Source organism: Hyaena hyaena, unplaced genomic scaffold, assembly GCF_003009895.1.
Source record: "Hyaena hyaena isolate Hyena2069 unplaced genomic scaffold, ASM300989v1 scaffold_45, whole genome shotgun sequence".
Taxonomy (NCBI): domain Eukaryota; kingdom Metazoa; phylum Chordata; class Mammalia; order Carnivora; family Hyaenidae; genus Hyaena; species Hyaena hyaena.
This window is the reverse complement of record NW_024080677.1, coordinates 4,512,338-4,531,208: the sequence shown is the minus strand read 5'-3', so window position 1 is coordinate 4,531,208 and position 18,871 is coordinate 4,512,338. Positions and strand designations below refer to the sequence as shown.

The 18,871-nt window shown below is 36.4% G+C and overlaps 1 protein-coding gene across 1 annotated transcript in view; it reads left to right on the top strand.

Moving 5' to 3' along the window:
• TOPAZ1 (testis and ovary specific PAZ domain containing 1) overlaps positions 1 to 18,871 on the top strand; it is a 106,979-nt gene that overhangs the window by 6,938 nt on the left and 81,170 nt on the right. The window contains exons 3-4 of the mRNA XM_039230343.1: positions 6,735 to 6,796; positions 7,500 to 7,627. Coding sequence (XP_039086274.1) covers positions 6,735 to 6,796; positions 7,500 to 7,627 — 190 coding nt within the window. The remainder of the gene's footprint in view (positions 1 to 6,734; positions 6,797 to 7,499; positions 7,628 to 18,871) is intronic.

Sequence of the window (18,871 nt, the reverse complement as noted above, 5' to 3'; positions counted from 1 at the left end):
AGAGGGAAAAATGAAGTATGATAAACAGAGGGTCTGCTAATAGTTGTACACAAAATTGTTAATGGTTCTAGAACTAAATGAAGCTTAAAATATAATTTTAAATTTGAAATCTATTCCTTTTATCAACCAGTTGCTAGTTCATATACTACTTTTTCCTCTAAGACATTAAGAGGTTGAAGCCTGTTAGACTGTGTGTATATTTTACAGGAACAGAACTTAAGGATAGGAGTGTTAGGTGGTGCCTGGGTGGCTCAGTCGGTTAAGTATCTGACGTCAGCTCAGGTAATGAACTCATGGTTCATGGATTCAAGCCCTGTGTCGGGCACTGCTATGCTGACAGCTCAGAGCCTGGAGCCTGCTTCAGATTCTGTGTCTCTTCCTCACTCTCACTCTCTCTGAAAAAATAAACATTAATAAAAAGGTTCTTTAAAATAATTTTTAAAGAGAGTTTTTAAAATAACTTTAAAAAAGGGTGAGAGTGCTAGGGCAGATACTGTCAGAAGCTCTGGACTGCCTCTTACTGTTAGAGCAGGTAGTCACACCTGAATTGATTCAGTTGTTGGAAGAAGTATTCTCAGACTTGGTTAGGGGGAATTGTAAGATGTTTAAGTTATGTTAGAATGCTTATTCATTTTTGATCTCTTCAATGGATAGACTTCATATTAAAACCCAAATTATCAGAAGCATATTGGAACTAATCCACTAACACTGATGAGCTTGGCAATGCATAATTTGTGACAATGATAGAATTTTGAATTAGCCTATAAATACATTTGGAGATCTGAGATTGTCTATAATAATGCTGGACCTAGAACGTAGGATTATCTTCAATCACAATTTTATTATATCCTGAAATTTAAGTTGAGTAACACTATACAGTGGATCATTGAGATTTTAAGAATCTGCCAAGTATTCAAGGGAATTGCTGTGTAGGCATGGAGGAAAACTTAATGTGCCTGAAACAAAAATATATAAACTGAAGTACTAAGAATGCTGTAGTTTAGAAAAGAGGGATGAAAAGGCATCTTGGAAAAGTCAGAATTTGTACTGATCCTTGAAGTTTGGATTGATTTGCAGTTAACAAAGGGTTGAATAAGGGAAAAAGTTTGGTGAGGGAAGAAAAATAATGAAAAAAAGGTAGGCCTAAGGTAAAGGTAAATATGAATATGGTTGTATAGAGCTGATTATGAAACTATTCCTGACTCTTTCAGGCAGAGTCTGGAGCCCTTTCTGTTCCCAGAATACCTTTTCCTACCTCAATTATGGCACTGATGTAATGATAGTATAATTTACACCTCTCTTGCCTATTAAATTGTTGGACTTCTTGAGGGTAGGAAATTTCCATGTCTCATTTACCTTTGCAAACCCAGTCCCTCATACTTTGAGGGAAGGGAGAGAATTAAACTTTTAATTTCTATTATAGTAGGCTGTGCCTCAAGCATCTAGATTAGAATATATGTAAATGAAGACAGTAAATTCTTTCTAAAGCAAATAGATGTTGATGAGTACTGGAAAATAAAAACTGGATAAATAGGGTGATGCCAGATTAAGATGGTTGGAAAGTTGGGCATCAGAACTTGAACTCCTCAGTACAGAACTGATCCTGGTGATCAGTGAGGACCAGTTATACCACCTTTGCAAATTGTATTTAAATCCATAAAGAGCATTTTACATTTTGGAGCTGGTAATAATTAACACAGACTTCTAGAGGGAAAAATGGCTGACACTGGGGTTGTTCAGGTGATTCAGAAGTTATTCTTTCTCTTCCTATATATTTAGACTCTGTAGCCTGACTTTTAGGAAGCTTACCTTGCTCCGTTCTGTCTTTCCATTGAATATCTGAGACACCATATAGTGCAAAATTTTACACTCAATTGTCAGAACTGATATATAGTGTCTGCCCTGTGCTAGATACATCACTTATATTATTTCATTTAGTAAATAATTCTGAGGTTGAAGCTGACCCTTTTTATTTTAATTCTTTATGAATATAGATGACATACAGTGCTGTATTAGTTTCACATATACAAGATAGTGACTCAGTATCTCTATACCTTATGCTATGCTTACCACAAGTTTAACTACCATCTGTCACCTTACAATAGCATTACAATATCACTGACTATATTTCCTATGCTGTGTCTTTTCTTCCCATGACTTGTTCATAATTAGAATCCTCTATCTCCTATTCTCCTTAACTTGTGTTTCCTATTCCCATACCTCCCTTCCCTCTAGCAATCATCAGTTTATTTATATTTATAGGTTTGATTATGCCTTTTGTTTATTCATTTGTTTTTTAGATTCCACATGAATGAAATCATATAGTATTTGTCTTTCTCAGTCTGACTGATTTCATTTAGCATAATACCCTGTAGGTCCATCCGTGTTGTTGTAAATAGCATGATCTCTTCCCTTTTTAGTGCTGTATAATATTCCTGTGTGTATACACCACATCTTTATCCATTCATCTATCAATGGACACTTATCGTGCTTCCTTATCTTAGCTAATGTAAGTAATGCAGTAAACACAGAGCTGCATATATTGTTTTCGTTTTCTTTCAGTAGTAGAATTATTGAGTCATATGTACATCTATTTTTAATTTTTTGAGGAACCTGAATACTATTTTCCACAGTGGTTGCATCAATTTATTTTCCCACCAACAGTGTACAAGGGTTCCTTTTTTTTCCACATCCTCACCAACACTTGTTATTTCTTGTGTTTTTTATTTTAGCCATTCTGACAGGTATAAAGTGATTTTGAGATGCATTTTTCTGATGATCAGTGACATTGAGCATCTTTTCATGTATTCATTCACCGTCTCTGTGTCTTCTTAGGAAAGATGTCCAGTTCTTCCAAAACTAGCCCTCTTTAAAATTGAATCAAAGTGTTTAACTTTCCAAAGGATGCACAGCCATAAATTAGTAAGGGCTGAGATCTCGACCCAGGGTAGCTTGCTCTGAAGTTTGCTCCCCAGCCCAAAACAGCATGCTAGAAGAGTGGCATCTTGGTTATTTGTATGGCTTTAATTTGATTACTCGACAGATTGCCACAGAACATTAATGTACTTTTGATCTCTTTTCTGTTGTCTCTTCCTCTTTAAAGTGACAGGTGCTTTTGGCCACTGCTATCTCTAGAATTCCCTCAGTAAATTTGTAGTGGCCTTATTTAGAAACAGAGTGTGTGAATGTGTAAATAAGTGAACACTGGCCACAAGTCAGCTAGTTAACATCTCAGAAGAAAGCGATAAGATTCTGAATTTTTCTTGGGCAAAGTTTTCAGATATGTTCTGGTAGTAGTAATTCTAGAGCAGTCCTATTCAACTTTTTCTCACTTATCCATAGCAAAGGTACATTTTGCATCATAATCCAGTACATACTTAGGAGTATGTGAAACATAGATTTATAAAAACTATTTTTCCTACCGTAAGAGATGTAGTATCATATTTTATATTATATTTTGTTTGATAAAAAAAAAAAAAGTCCTGGGTGAAACCCATCAAACTTCATCACTCCCTTATAAAATGCTCTGGTTAGAGGATAAACTGATGTAGTACATGTAGTTTTTTCTTTTTTTACTCCCCTCTCCTCTTTCCTCAGATCCCTTTTGCTTCTCTGTACTCCCATAGAGTCACTCAAGTCTGTTTGTTTCTCTCCTTTCCTCATCCTGCCCTTCATTTCTGAACCTTCCCACTCTGTCAAGGGAGAGCTGTACCTTTTCACTCCACCAGTGAAAAACTATAAAACATTTATGTGCATTACAATGTTGCCTTATTATTTTTTTAATTTAAGTGACTTTTAACTTCTTTGTGTCTCTCAAATTCAAAACATAATGAAATTACTTCTAACAAGAGTGGCATGTACAATTTTACCTTCCTCATGAGCTAGTTATAGTAAAAAGTTTCTCTTGCTTATAAATTATACTGGCAATATTGAAAATACCATTTTAATATAGTACTTTGAAATCAAAATTAAAGCAGTACACTTTCTATACACCTATTTATGGTTTTTGTTTTGTTTGCAGGAATAACCTCCTATGTGTTTGGAGCTGTATCTATGTGAGAATGTAACTTTCAGGATAATTAGAAACTACAAAAACATCCTTCAGTTCTTCTGTATTTACTGAGTCACTTAATTGTATTCATGCTGTTACTTTAATTTCTCACAGTTTTTCCTGTCTCTCATTTCTCATGGCTACTATCTTACTCATCTTTCTCCTAGATTACTATAATGAGGTCTTGGTTAATCTCCCTGAACTCTCTGTTTATCTTCCTCCATAGTGATGGTCTGAAATAAAAATTGATCTGCCAGTGACTACTTACATTGCTTCAGTGGCTTTCAGCCACCTGAGGATAGAGTCTAAATTGCTTGGTATGTCTTTTTAAGGCTCTTTAGTGGATTGCATCCATTCTCTCTTTGACAACTATAGTTTTCGCAGGGCAAAGGGAAGCAAAAGGGTAATAAAGGATAAGCATAGCAACCAGCTCATGGTTTCCACAGTATGTCATGTACTTGAGTCCTTTTGTGTATTTACGTTATCTGGAAGTCCCTTTCTTTTTATTCAGCTATCCTTCAAATCTGATCTGAGATGGTATTCTAGGAATTTGTTCTAGCAATTCTCTTGGCACTTACCTCAATATGTTATGTCTGCTTATATGTGAGCCTCTCATATACTGGGAGTTCCTAGACAGAAAAGAGGCATCTTCATTTGGGTCACGCTATAGTGTCTGCCATGAAGACGCTTGGTGCTGAGTCTGTATGGAGAGCAAAGAAACACACCTGGGCCTTGTCCTCATTAAGCTTTTGATCCACCAAGAGAGGCAGATATTTAAGCAAGTACAATAAACTATAATAGAAGTGTGAGATGTTAAGGGCTTCCTGGTCAAAATGACATTTAAGATGAACACTAGAGGAATTACTAAGAATTAGCCAGTTGGTGAAGAAAAGTAAAAAGAATTTTGTTATAGAAGTAGTAACCTATATAAAGGCCCCCAGGGAAAGGCATGTCACAGCTGAGAAACAGAAATAACGTACCGTGGTTTAGGGTTCATATGGCAAGAAGTAAAGCTACAAAATGTGAAGAAAGCTCAGTCATTACATTAGATCCTTTACAAATAGGATGACCATAGAATTTATCTTCTGAACTGCAAACTTTTGAGAGTGAAATGAGGAGCTTTTAATAATTAATGCCAGGACAACAGGAATAAACAGACCAGCCTAGATAAACTGGAAGTCATGGTGAGTTTGAACTTTATCCTAACAGCATATAGGGATTCACCAAAGGATTTTTAAATTGACCAGATTTACATTTAAAAATCATCATAGTCCTGGTGTGGAGAATAAATCGGCAGGGAGCTATTGTAATAATGAGGCCAAAGGACATGATGGCTTCAGACAGAAGTGGGAGTGGACTTGAGAGAGATTTAGGAAGTGAAGATTGATTAATCTGAGTGATTAATCAGAGGTGGGAGTTAAGAATGATACCTGATTTCTTTCTTACTTCAGAGAAGGGCATTACAGTTCTCAGATATGAATGGGCAGGCCTGAGGATATGTTCTGCTCATGATGTCAAATTGTATTAGTCTTCCGTTTGTATTATTATTTTTCCATTCTTTAAGCTATATACTTCTGACTGTTTCTAGGTCTTATGTCAGGGAGCAAATACTTCATGTTTTCCCAAGACTTTAAAGAATGATGTGTATAGGGGCACCTGGGTGCATCCGACTCTTGGTTTCAGCTCAGGTCATGATCTCACGGTTTGTGAGTTCAAGCCCTGTATCCAGCTCTGTGCTGACAGTGCAGAGCCTGCTTGGGATTCTGTATCTCCTCTCTTTCAGCCCCTCCCCTGCTTTTTCTCTCTCAGTCTCTCAAAATAAATAATTAAAAAAAAAAAAAGAATGATGTGTATAAAATGTTTAGTTTTTCTCTTTCTGGGGTAGGAAGTAATCTTGAACCAGTGAGCAGTTGTAGAGCTGTAGTCTAGGTTTAATAAAACTAATTTATTAAATGAAAAATGGTGGGATTATAGGTGTTATATTTTATTTTATATATTTCTAAATTTTTAAAAATGGAGAAATGTTTGGCCATTTGTCACTCATGAAAATGTAGTTTTCATTTGCTGAGCCTGTGCTGTTGGTTTTGAAAACACAATTTCTTTTTATCCTCACAATAACCTTGTAGATAGATGATATTCTCATTTTACAGATATGGTTAGACTCAAAGAAATTAAGTAATGTTGCCATAGTTGACACAGTTCAGTGGCAGAACAGTAATTGAACCCAGGTTGATCTAACTCTGATCTCTATACCCTTGACCTTTAGACCATTTGTTGTCTTTAGAGAGTACAAAAAAAGATTCAAACTGCTCTCGAACTGTCTTCCTTTTACATTGGCAATAAGATACGCACACGTAAATTTCAGAATAGAAGTTAAACATCCGCTTGTATGGGTGTGATATGTTAGCACTGCTTCAAATGCTTGGTATATGTCATCAGATTCTCCCTGAGTAGCAGTTTGAATGGCAGCACTCCGTAACAATTGTGGCTTCTGTGTGTGATTAAAAGCACCAAATGAGGAATTTACCTGGATGTGCTGGGTTCAGAGCTCCAGTGTAGCACTGTCCGTGGAGAACTTGAGCTGATATTCACCAGCTGCCAAAGCTGGTAGTATATAATGTTTCCAGAAGTAGATCTGTGTAGAATCCGTTATAATGTTCAAGCTCTTTTTGCTTTATAATAGAGAACTTCCTGTACTGGATCCTGGATTGATGAAGTCAGAGGTCTGTGCTTCCTTGTCAGCAGGTAAAACTTGACATTTTCAAAATATGTATATTGAAGTATCATTTTGTATCTGTATTCAGGCCTAGCAAAATGAATTCATTAAAATAGGAAGCTTTTCATTTTAGAAGGTTGTTAAAACAGGTTTTACAGTTTGTCAGTTTTCCTCAGTTTTAATTGCTTGGTTAGCAGATAAGATTTTGAGAGATCTTCCATTTGATTATTTAGTAAAAAATGTTGTTTAGCTTTATCTACAGAAGATCATTGACCTTAGAAATTTTGTGGCCTTATTTTGAAATGAAAATATGTATTTAAACTTTATCACATTTTAAATCTGAATCCTTTTTATAATTTTTTCTAATTAACAGTTAATCATAAGTTTGAATACCTGGATCTCTGCTTCACAGGAAATATTTTGAAAGTTAGTTGTATTTTAACTTTAAAGTTTTATAAGTATATTTTAAATAGCTGGACGTAATCAAGAAACATTCTTAAATTTATCTTGATATATTTCAGCTTGTCTTAGTGCCATTCTTTTTATACCATATAATGGAGTTACTTTGAAAGAGGGAGGAATAACTGAATAGTTTCCTGAAAACTACTTCACGTTTGTCACATTGGACCTTACAAGGGTCTCTGAATTCTAACTCATTTTTAGAACAATCTTTGAACAACTTAGTTATTTCACTGTTTAAAGTTTCTACAGTTGAATATTATTTCTTTTCAGCAAATGAGATAAAACATGATTCCAAAGGTGAAAACATTTCCTTAGGGGAAATTACTAATGAGACCTCTGAAAATGAAAATCTGGGAGACTTCAGTGAACACATAAAAAGTTCAGACTTGGATGAAAAGGTACTAGGGAATCTTGCATTTTATTTTCTGGTCTAAACAGTGGTAATGCAGAAATTCTTCTTAACAGTGCTGTCATTAGTTCAGACTTGGATGAAAAGGTACTGTGGGGAATTGTCTGCATTTTCTTATTTCTTGGTCTAAATATTTGTAATACAGAAATTCATCATAATGGTGTGGTCAGGTGACAAGTGTAACCCTTATTGAGTGAAAGAATTGCATCATTCTGCTTGTAGGATATATTATTTGGTGCTTTGTAAAAGCACACTATTAACAGGTTTCACTTATCTGGGAAAATGCGGTGTTTAATTGTGTATTTAGTTTTTTTTTTTTTATCCTGAAGTTGGTCTCAAACCTACATAAGTCTCTCTAAATTATTACATATTTTCCTGCCTCATTAAACACAAAGTTCTGAATATAAAGTTGATCTTTAAAATTTAAGAATATCCTAGTACTCAAGGGTTATGAATGCACATGGCAGTTTTTTAACCACATATTGGAGCTAAACCAGACTTGATGATGGAACATACTACTGGCATATGTTATAGGGAAAAGTTTGGATATAAAGTTTGTTCTTGTTTTCTGCCAGAAAATGCTTATGATTGTCTTAAACTTTTGCATAATTCAGTTGACTCCTAGGCAACTATTTCATATTTTCTTTTTTCTCTTTATTCCTCCTCATTCATCTTCATTGCTAACAACCTAGTTTCCTACTTTACGAAGAAAATTGAAGTAAATGGAAATGAACTTCCTAATTCCCTACCAATACATTAGCCACTTAACCTGCATCTGCTCCCAAAACTCCAGCTTCTCTTCAATTACAATAGATGACCTAGCCAAGGATATTCTTTCCACCTGTATGCTAAAGTCCATCACTTCTCTCTCTGAAAATACTACTGCAGTAATTCTTCTTTTATTATTGGATTATTCTTATCAGTATGTAAACATGCTGTTCACCCATTTTCAAACACAACAAAAAAACCTTTACATAGTCCCATTTTTCTTTTCTGCTCTCATCCTATTTCTCAAAAGGGTTATCTATACCCACTATCTCTAGTTTCTCTCCTCCAGTTGTCTTGAGCCCATTGCAAAGGTATTTGCCTTTACTGCAACCAGAATTATCCTTGAACTCTCCAGTTGATCTCCTTGTTGTGGAATCCAGTGGACATTTTCTCAGTCTTAATCTTACTTAACCTGTTATCACACTTTCCATGAAAACCTGACTTTCAGGGTAAACGTACTTGCCTGGTTTACTTTCTGCCTTTCTATCTGCAACTTCCCAGTTGATCTTTCTGGTCTCTCCTAATCTCTCTGTCCTTTACATATTAGAGTGACCTAGAACCTAGACCGTGATGTGTTCTTCTTTCCTATGTAGATTTGCTCCTTAAATGGTCTCATGCAACCTCATTGTATTAAATGCCATCTATGTGCTAAGACTCTCAAATTTATAACTGCAGCCTGAACTTTCTGAACTGCAGACCTTTATGTCTAGTTGTCTACTGGATTTTTCCTCTTGGATATCCATTTGGACATCTCAAACTTAACCTGTTCAAACTGAATTCCTGAAACATCTATATACAGCCTACCAGAGACTCATTTCAGCTGTAAGAACACACGCAGGCTGAAAGTAAAGGGAAGGAAAAAGATGTTCAGTGCAAATGGAAACAAAAAGCTGGTACAGTTATACTTGTATCAAACAAAACAGACTTTAAAAAAGAGAGTGTAATTAAAGACAGAGATGCAGTACATAATGATAAAGTAGTCAATCCAGCAAGAAAATATAACATTTATAAATATGTATGCACCCAACATAAGGACATCAAAATATATATAAAGCAGATATTAACAGACCTAAAGGGAAAAATAGCAATACAATAATGGTAGAGGACTTTAACATCCTACTTACATCAGTCATCAAAACTGAAAATCAATAAGGAAACATAAGCCTTAAATAACATTTTAGACCAGATGGACTTAATAGATAGATATGGAACATTCCATCCAAAAGCAGCAGAATATAAATTCCTCTCGAGTTCACACAGAACACTGTCTAGAATAGATGATGTGTTAGGCCACAAAGCAAGTCTCAATAAATGCAAGAAGTTTTCAAGCATATCATGCATGCCAAGCATCCCACTATTGTATGAGACTAGAAGTAAATTACAAGAAGAAAATTAGAAAAATCACAAATAAGTAGAGAATAAACAACATGCTAATGAACAATCAATGAGTCATAGAAGAAATCAAAAGATAAATAAAAAATACCTAGGCACAGTGAAAACAGAAATATGGCATACAAAAATCTCATAGGATGAAGTAAAAGCAGTTCTAAGAGGGAGGTTGATAGCATACAGGTCTACCTCCAGAAACAAGAGAAATTTAATTTAATGGCACATCAGAAGGAACTAGAAAAAGAATAAAGCCAAAAGTTAGTAGGAGGAAGGAAATAATAAAGATCAGAATGGAAATAAATTAAATAGAGAATAAAAAGAATAGAAAAGATCAGTGGAACCTAAGAGCTGGTAAGATAAAAGATAAAATTGACAAACTTGTGGCCAGACTTAACAAAACAAAACCAAAAAAACAACAAAAACAGGACTCAAAATCGAAATGAAAAAGAAGTTATGACTGATACCACAGAAATACTATGAAGAATTAATTATAGACCAAAAACTTGAACAACCTAGAAGAAATAAATTCCTAGAAACTTAACAGTCTTCCAAGAATGAATTATGAAGAAATAGGAAATCTGATTACAATTACTAGTAAAGAGATTGAATCTGCAATCAAAAAACTCCCAAAAATTAAAGTCCACGACCACTGCACTTCACTGGTGAATTCTATCAAACATTCAAAGAAGATTTAATACCTACCCTCCTTCACAAACTTTTTTGAAAAATTGAAGAGGAGGAAGCAGTTCCAAACTCACTTTACAAGGCCTGAAACTAAAACCAGACACAGATACCACAAAAAAAATGAAAATTACAGGCCAGTATCCCTAATGAACACAGATGCAGAAACCTTCAACAAGATCAAATTCAACCTTAGCAAATCAAATTTAGCAATACATGAAAAGGATAATATACCATGATCAAGTGGGATTTATTCCATAGATACAAGGATGATTCAACATCCACAGATCAAATCAATGTGATATGCCACATTAACAAAACCAAAGATAAAAACATATGATCATCTCAGTAGATACAGAAAAGCAGTTGATAAAATTCAACATCCATTTGTGACAAAAACTCAACAAAGTGGATATAGAGAAAGCACACCTCAACATAATCAAGACTGTATGTGACATGTACCCCAATGTTCATAGCAGCACTCTCCACAATAGCTAAAACATGGAAAGAGCCTAAGTGTCCATCAACAGATGAATGGATCAAGAAGATGTGGTTTATCTATACCATGGAATACTACATGGCAATGAGAAACAATGAAATCTGGCCATGTGTAGCAACATGGATGGACCTTGAGGGTGTTATGCTGAGCGAAATAAGTCAGGCAGAGAAGGACAAATATCATATGTTTGCACGTATAGGAGGATTAGGAGGAACTTGACGGAGGAACAAGCGGGAGAAGAAGGGCGGAAATGGTGGGGGAAAGGGAGAGAGGCAAACCATGAGAGACTCTTGAATGCTGACAAAAACTGAGGACTGATGGATGTGGGGGGGAGGGGGGGAGGGGCATGGAGGAGGGCACTTTGGGGATGAGCACTGAGTGTTATGTAGAAACTAATTTGACAATAAACTATTTGTAAAAAAAAAAAAAAAAAAAAAAAGACTATGTGACACACCCACAGCTCATGTCATATGCAACACTGAAAAGTTAAAAGCTTTTCCACCAAGCTCAAGAACAAGACAAAGTGTTGTAAACTCTGGGTCTAAAGTGCAGCGGTCTCTCTTGTCTAACAAGAGAGCAAGACACAGGATAAAAAGCGAGAGATGGCTCATGTCCAGGAAAAGAGAAGAGCCCCAAATAACGGTCCCATTTTTATTAAGATCAGAAGGCTTATAAACATGGTGATGGATGTGCACAAAGAGACAATAAATCTATGAACACATTAACTTGTGGATGTGAAGGAAATGGGATCTTGAAGATATTCAGGGCTAGAGGTTTGGGTTAATACCAAACAAAATCCTGGCACCGGACAGTCTGGCTTGTTTTCAGCAGACATGAGGCACCACCTTTGTTTATCTTAGCTAGCCTAGAGGATGAGACAGGTGGGACACATGACCTCAGAGTTAACAAGGCACCTTTTTATTTGTTAATCATCTCCACTCCAGGCTACGTCACCTACAGCACAGTGCAGCGGTCTATAGCCCTATTTACCTGCTTGCTTAACTTGTTCCTTCCTTCCTGTGATAGCAGCTTTCTGCTATAGTACTAAATCGGGGGGTTCTTCCACCCTGAATACCTAAACTTGTTTATTTCATATACTATGTATTGGGTGCCTTTGCACTGCTTTCTATTCTGGGTTGCCTTTGCACCTCCCTATCTATTCTGGGGTGCCTTTGCACCTCCCTATTCTTGGGTGCCTTATCTTGTTTACCCAAACTCAGGTGTAAGCATCCTGTGGCTTTGTAATTCTTTATGACTTGTTAACACATTGGTATAAGCCTGGGGGATTCCTAAGCTTATTCCCCACAACAAGGATGCCCACTGTCCCACTTTTATTCAGTATAGTATTGGAAGTCCTAAGAAGGACAATTAGTCAAGAAAAAGAGAGGAAAGATATCCACATTGGAAAGGAAGAAATAAAACTGTCACTATTTGCTGATGACATATTTTATATAGAAAATCCTCAAGATTCCACCAAAAAAACTGTTAGAACTAATAAATGGATTCAGTAAAGTCTCAGGGTACAAAGTTAATATTTAAAAATCTGTTGTGTTTCTATATGATAATAATGAGTTATCAGTAAGAGAAATCCAAAAATCCCATTTATAGGCACATCAGAATGAGTAAAATATCATGAATAAATTTAACTGAGAAAGTGAAATACTTGTACACTGAAAACTATTAGACATTGGGGTGTCTGGGTGCACTGTTGGTTAGGCATCCAGCTTTGGCTTAGGTCATGATCTCGTGGTTCATGAGTTCAAGCCTTGCGCTGGGCTCTGTGTTGACAGCTCAGAACCTGGAGCCTGCTTTGGATTCTCTCTCTCTCTCTGCTCCTCCCTGCTTATATTCTGCCTCTCCCTTCCTCTCAAAGATAAACATTTAAAAAAAAATGTAAAAACCTGTAACACACTGATGAAAGAAATCAAAGACACAAATAAATGGAAAGATCTTCCGTGTCCATGGATTGGAAGAAATAATATTGGTAAAATGGCCATACTATCCAAAGCAATGTACATATTTGATGTACTCCTTATCAAAATTCCAATGGCATTTTCCACAGAACTGGAACAAACACTTCTAAAACTTATATGGAACCGCAAAAGACCTTGAATAGCCAAGCAGTCTTGAAAAGGAACAAATCCAGAGGTAGCTCCCTCCCTGATTTCAAACTATACTATAAACCTATAGTTTTATGGTGTTGGCATAAAAACACACATAGATTAGTGGAACAGAATAGACAGCCCAGATATAGACCCATGCATATATGGTCAACTAATTTACAGTAAAGGAGGCAAGAACATACAATGGGGGAAAAACAGTCTCTTCAGTAAATAGTTTTGGAAAAACTGGACAGCTACATGCAAAAGAATGAGAATGGATTACTATTTTGCACCGTATACAAAAATTAACTCAAAATGGATTAGAGATTTGACTTTAAGACCTGAAACCATAAAATCTAGAAGAAAACATAGGCAGTAAGCTTCTTGACAAAGCTAAGATAAATCTTAGCAAAGTTTTTTTTGCATCTGACTCCAAAGGCAAAGGAAACAAAGCAAAACCAAATAAATGGGATCACATGAAACAAAAAGCTGCTTCTGCACGGGGATGGAAACTACCAAATAACAAAATGTAAAGGCAACCTAATGGGAGAAGAAATTTGTAAGTCATATATCAGATAAGGGGTTAATGTCCAAAATATGTGAAGAACTCCCACAACTCAATAACAAAGAAAACCAAACACTCTGATTTAAAAATGGGCAGGAGACCTAAATTGGCATTTTCCAAAAGAAGACATACATTTGGCCAACAGACACATGAAAAAGTGCTCGTCATCACTCATGATTATGGAAATGTAAATCAAAACCACAGTGGGACGTCACCTTAACATCTGTCTGAATGGTTGTTATCCAAAAGACAGGGAATAACAAATGCTGGCGATGATGTGGGAAAAAAAAGTACGGCAATTCCTCAAAAAAATTAAAAATAGAACTACCATACAAACTAGGGTATCCAAAGAAAACAAAAATATTAATTCAAAAAGATACATGCACCCATGTATTCATTGCAGTATTATTTACCGGTATTACTCTAAGTAAAGTAAGTCAGGCAAAGAAAAATAAATACTTCATGATTTCATTATTATGTGGGATCAAAACAACAACAGCAACAATAATGAAACCCAGACTCAAAGATATAGAGAACAGACTGGTGGTTGCCAGAAAGGAGGGGGCTTGTGTTAGGCAAAATGGGTGAAAGGGGATCAAAAGCTACAAACTTTAAGTTATAAAATAAATTAGGGGGATATGATATATAGCATAGGGAATATAGTTAATAATATTGTATTCACTTTGGTGACCGATGGTAATTAGACTCATTGTGATCATTTTGTAATGTATACGAATGTTAAAACAGTACGTTGTACACCTGAAACTAATGTAATATTGTATGTCAGGTATACCTCAATAAGAAATTAAGAAAGAATTTTTTAAATTTTTTAAAAAACCAAACTCCTGTTACATATCCTCTCCTCTACCACAAACTAGTTCTTCCAGTACTCTTCTGTTAATGGCAACTCCATTCTTTATAATTATTTAGACTCAAAACCTTGGATATTCTTTCTTTTTCTCTCAGTCTATACCAGACTATAAGGAAAGCCTGCAAGCTTTACATCAGATGTCTAGAAACTGTCCACTTTTCGTCACCCCTCACCGATACAACACAGGCCCAAGCTAGGGTCATCTCTTACTGACTTATTACAGTCACCTTCTAGCAGATCTCCTGCTTCTAATTTTGTTCTCTTGTGGTTTATTCTCGACACAGAATAAGTTAGATCATGTCATTATTTTGTTTCAGACTCTCCATTAGTTTCTAATGACATACAGATTCAAAGTCAAAGTCCTTACTGTGACCTGTAGTGCCCTGTATCTTTTTCCTGTACCCCTTCCCCACCTTGTTATCTCTCTGATCTCTTAACTCTTCTGTATCCATTTCACTGTGACCACACAAGCCTTCTTGCTGTTTTTAAAGCATAGTTGGCTTTCTCCTACTTCAGGGCCTTTGCCCTTGCCATTTTATCTGCCTGAGATGTTCTCCTAAAAATAGTACAGCTGGTTCTCACACTTCCTTCACATCTTCACTCAGGTTTTGTGTTCTCAGAGATAACTTCGCTGGCCATTCAAGCTGAAACTTCAAATGTTCTCCCTTCTCCCAATACTTCATAGTCCCCTTTCATATACTTATTATGATTTAACACTCTACGTATTTACTCTTTTATGTTTATCTCTTCCTACTAGAGTGAAACTCCATGAAAGCAAGGGTTTTTGTCCATTTTGCTTACTGCTGAATCTCTAGCACCTAGAGCAGTGGCTGATACAGTGTAATAACAAATAATTGTTGAATGAACATTGAATATAAACCCATTTGAAAATAGTCTTTAAGTGCTATGAGTCTTGTAACACAAATATTCTCACAAAGTACTTGCTTAATGGTTTGATGATGATAACAGCCCGTATGTACTGAGCCTTTATCATCTGCCAGCCAACCACTGTTAAACACCTAGTACAGGTTGCCACATTTTATCCACATAATATAATGAGGTGCTGCTCAGGAATCCTCTGGCCACCCTCAGATTTGGTGATTTGCTAGAACTATAGAGGCCAGCAAAGCTGTTAATACTTGAGATTACATTTTATTACAGTGAAAGAATGCACATTAAAATCCGCAAACAAGAGTCACATAGGGCAGAGTCCAAGAGAAACCAGGCACAGGCTTCCAGCCTTCCTCTCTCAGTAGAGCTGTGTAGACACTGCTTGCTTCTCCCAGCAGTGATGCATAGCAACACAGCCAAAGGACTTTACTTGAGCCCTGGTCAGTATCGTTTTGGGGTCAGTCACATTGGCATGTGACTGCCTGTGTGGCTGACCTTGATCACTCAGTCTCTCCAGACCCTGCAGGGGTCAAGCTGATAATAGATGACCTGAGGCACCCACCATAAATCAGATTGTTAGTTTAGACTGTCTAGAGTGGCCCAAAGCCCCTACCACCAATTACACTGTTAGTATACACTGTCTGGTCCCAACTCCCAGGTAAGCAAAGACAAATTACCAAAAGCAGCACATTCCAAGGGCTTGAAAGTTCCCTCCAAGGAGTAGATCAAGGACAAACCTTCAATGTGCACAGTATAGAGACCCCTGACTTGATGAGCTAATCCTTTACTGCCCGTGGAGCATGTGCTATTATTTTTTTTTAATAGATGAAGAAACAGATTTTGAGTCCGTATCTTGTCCAAGGTCACACAGCAGAGTCCCTTGACTCTGTAGCAAGGGTCAGCAAAGTTTTCTTCAAAGGTCTAGATGGTAAGTAGCTGCTGTTGCAACTCTTGCCATCATAGCATGAAAGAAGCCAGAGACAATATATAAACAAATAGTAGTTGCTATATTCAAGTAAATCTTTATTTACAAAAACAGGGCAGGCTATAGCCTGCCTGTCCTTGCTCTGAAGCAGTAAAATTAAACAAACAGGGGCACCTGGGTGGCTCAGTTGCTTAAGCACACAAATTTGGCTCAAGTCAAACTCAACAGTTTGTGGGTTTGAGTCCCAAGTCAGACTCTGTGCTGACAGTCTAGAACCTCGAGCTTGCTTCAGATTCTGTGTTTCCCTCTGTCTCTGCCCCTCCCCAACTTGTGCTCTGTCTCTGTGTCTCAAAAATAAATGTTAAACAAAAGAACAACAAAAACTAGTTTGTACTCTATTCTACTTGAAGCTGAGGAAAAGACTTATTCCATTCATTCCTGTAAGGATAGATTTTAGGAGATGTTTGCCAGAACTCGCTGAATTCTTAACACTGTAAATATTTTCAAGATGTACATTAATTCTTTTAAAAATAATCCACAGAATTGTTTAGTTGATTCCTAGTATAGTAAGATTTCTTGGTTTTGTTTAAGAGAAGGGGATGATTCATTTATTCTTCTAATATTAACCTTCAAAGTACCAGCTCTTTAGAAAATTATCATGACCAGGGGCGCCTGGGTGGCTCAGTCGGTTAAGCGTCCAACTTCAGCTCAGGTCATGATCTCATGGTTCATGAGTTTGAGCCCTACGTTGGGCTCTATGCTGACAGCTCAGAGCCTGGAGCCTGCTTCTGGTTCTATGTCTCCCTCTCGCTCTGCCCCTCCCCCATTCACATTCTGTCTGTCTCAAAAATAAACAAACATTAAAAAATTAAAAAAAGAAAAGTAAATAATCATGATTAGACAATAATACTTGTTTTTAAGATATCTGGCCCCCAAATTTGGGAATTAAACTTTATCTCTCTTTCATTTTACATTTTAGGAATTTGAGGGGATAAATAGATTGACTTAAAGACATATGTGTGGCCTATCACTTTGCTGCTTTTATATATCGTTTTCTGTGAATTTTTACAAATGCTTTCTTACTGATCTTTTATACATATTTGTATAATATTTATGTTGTAAATATTCATGGAATAAATAAGTGTATTCTGTCTTTTCCAGAGACCTTTTATTTTGTCTGTATATGTAACAATTTTTAAATTTAACCATCATAGGAATTAATAATTCTAATTTTGAGCCCCGGATAGTTAAAATGCTAGTATACTTTTTTAAAAAACTTTTTATTTTGAAATAATTATAGATTCACAGGAAGTTACAAAAGTAGTATGGAAAGGACCCGTGTATCCTTCACCTAGTTTTTTCCTGTGATTACATGTTTAAATGCAATATCAGAAGCAGGAACCTGATATTAAATATATGAGTATATGTACTTCTCTGTATTTTATTAAGTATAGCCACCACTGCAGTCAAGATAAAGAGTTATTCTATCACCACAAAGATCTCCCTTATGCTATTCCTCAGTTACACTTTTCTCTCTACCTCTAACATCCTTAAACTGTTTTCCAGCTCTGTAATTTTGGTATTTTGGTTTTTTTGTTTTTTTGGTTTTTTTATAAATATTTTTATTTATTTCTAGGAGAGAGAGAGAGCGTGAGCAGGGGAGGGTCAGAGAGAGAGGGAGTCGCAGACTGAAACAGGCTCCAGGCTCTGAGCTGGCAGTCAGCACAGAGCCCGACGCGGGGCTCGAACCCACGAACTGCGAGATCATGACCTAAGCGAAAGTTGGACGCTTAACCCACTAAGCCACCCAGGCGCCCCAAATTTTGGTATTTTGAAATAGATGTAGATTTACTGGAAGTTGACTAGAAGATTATTAATTTTGTTACTACTTCAAAAGAACCAGGTTTGGTTTTATTGATTTTTTTCCCCCTCTATTTCTTTGTTGTTTTCTGTTTCACTGATATCAGCTGATCATTACTTTCTCCTTTTTTCTGCTTACTTTGGATTTAATTTGCTATTCTTTTTCTAGTTTCTTTTTTTTTTTTAATTTTTTTTAATGGCTATTCATTTTTGAGAGAGAAAGAGCATGAGCAGGGGAGGAACAGAGAGAGGGAGACACAGAAACTGAAGCAGGCTCCAGGCTCTGAGCTGTCAGCACAGAGCTCCATGCAGGGCTCAAACTCACAAACCATGAGATCATGACCTGAGCCGAAGCCGGAGGTTTAACCAACTAAGCCACCCAAGCGCCCCTTTTTTTGTAGTTTCTTAAGGTTGCCAGTAGGGTCACTGATTTAAAACTTATTTTCTAAGACAATTTATTGCTATAAACTTATCCATAAATACTGCCTTAGCAGCATCCCACATTTAACTTTGAACTAAAGATTCACATGCAGTGGTAAGAAATGGTAAGAAATCTCATGTACTCTATACTCAGTTTCCTCCAATGGTAACATTGCAAAACTATACTATAGTATCAGAACCAGAATATTGACGCTAATACAGAAATACAAAACATTTCCATCACAGGTACCCATCATGTTCC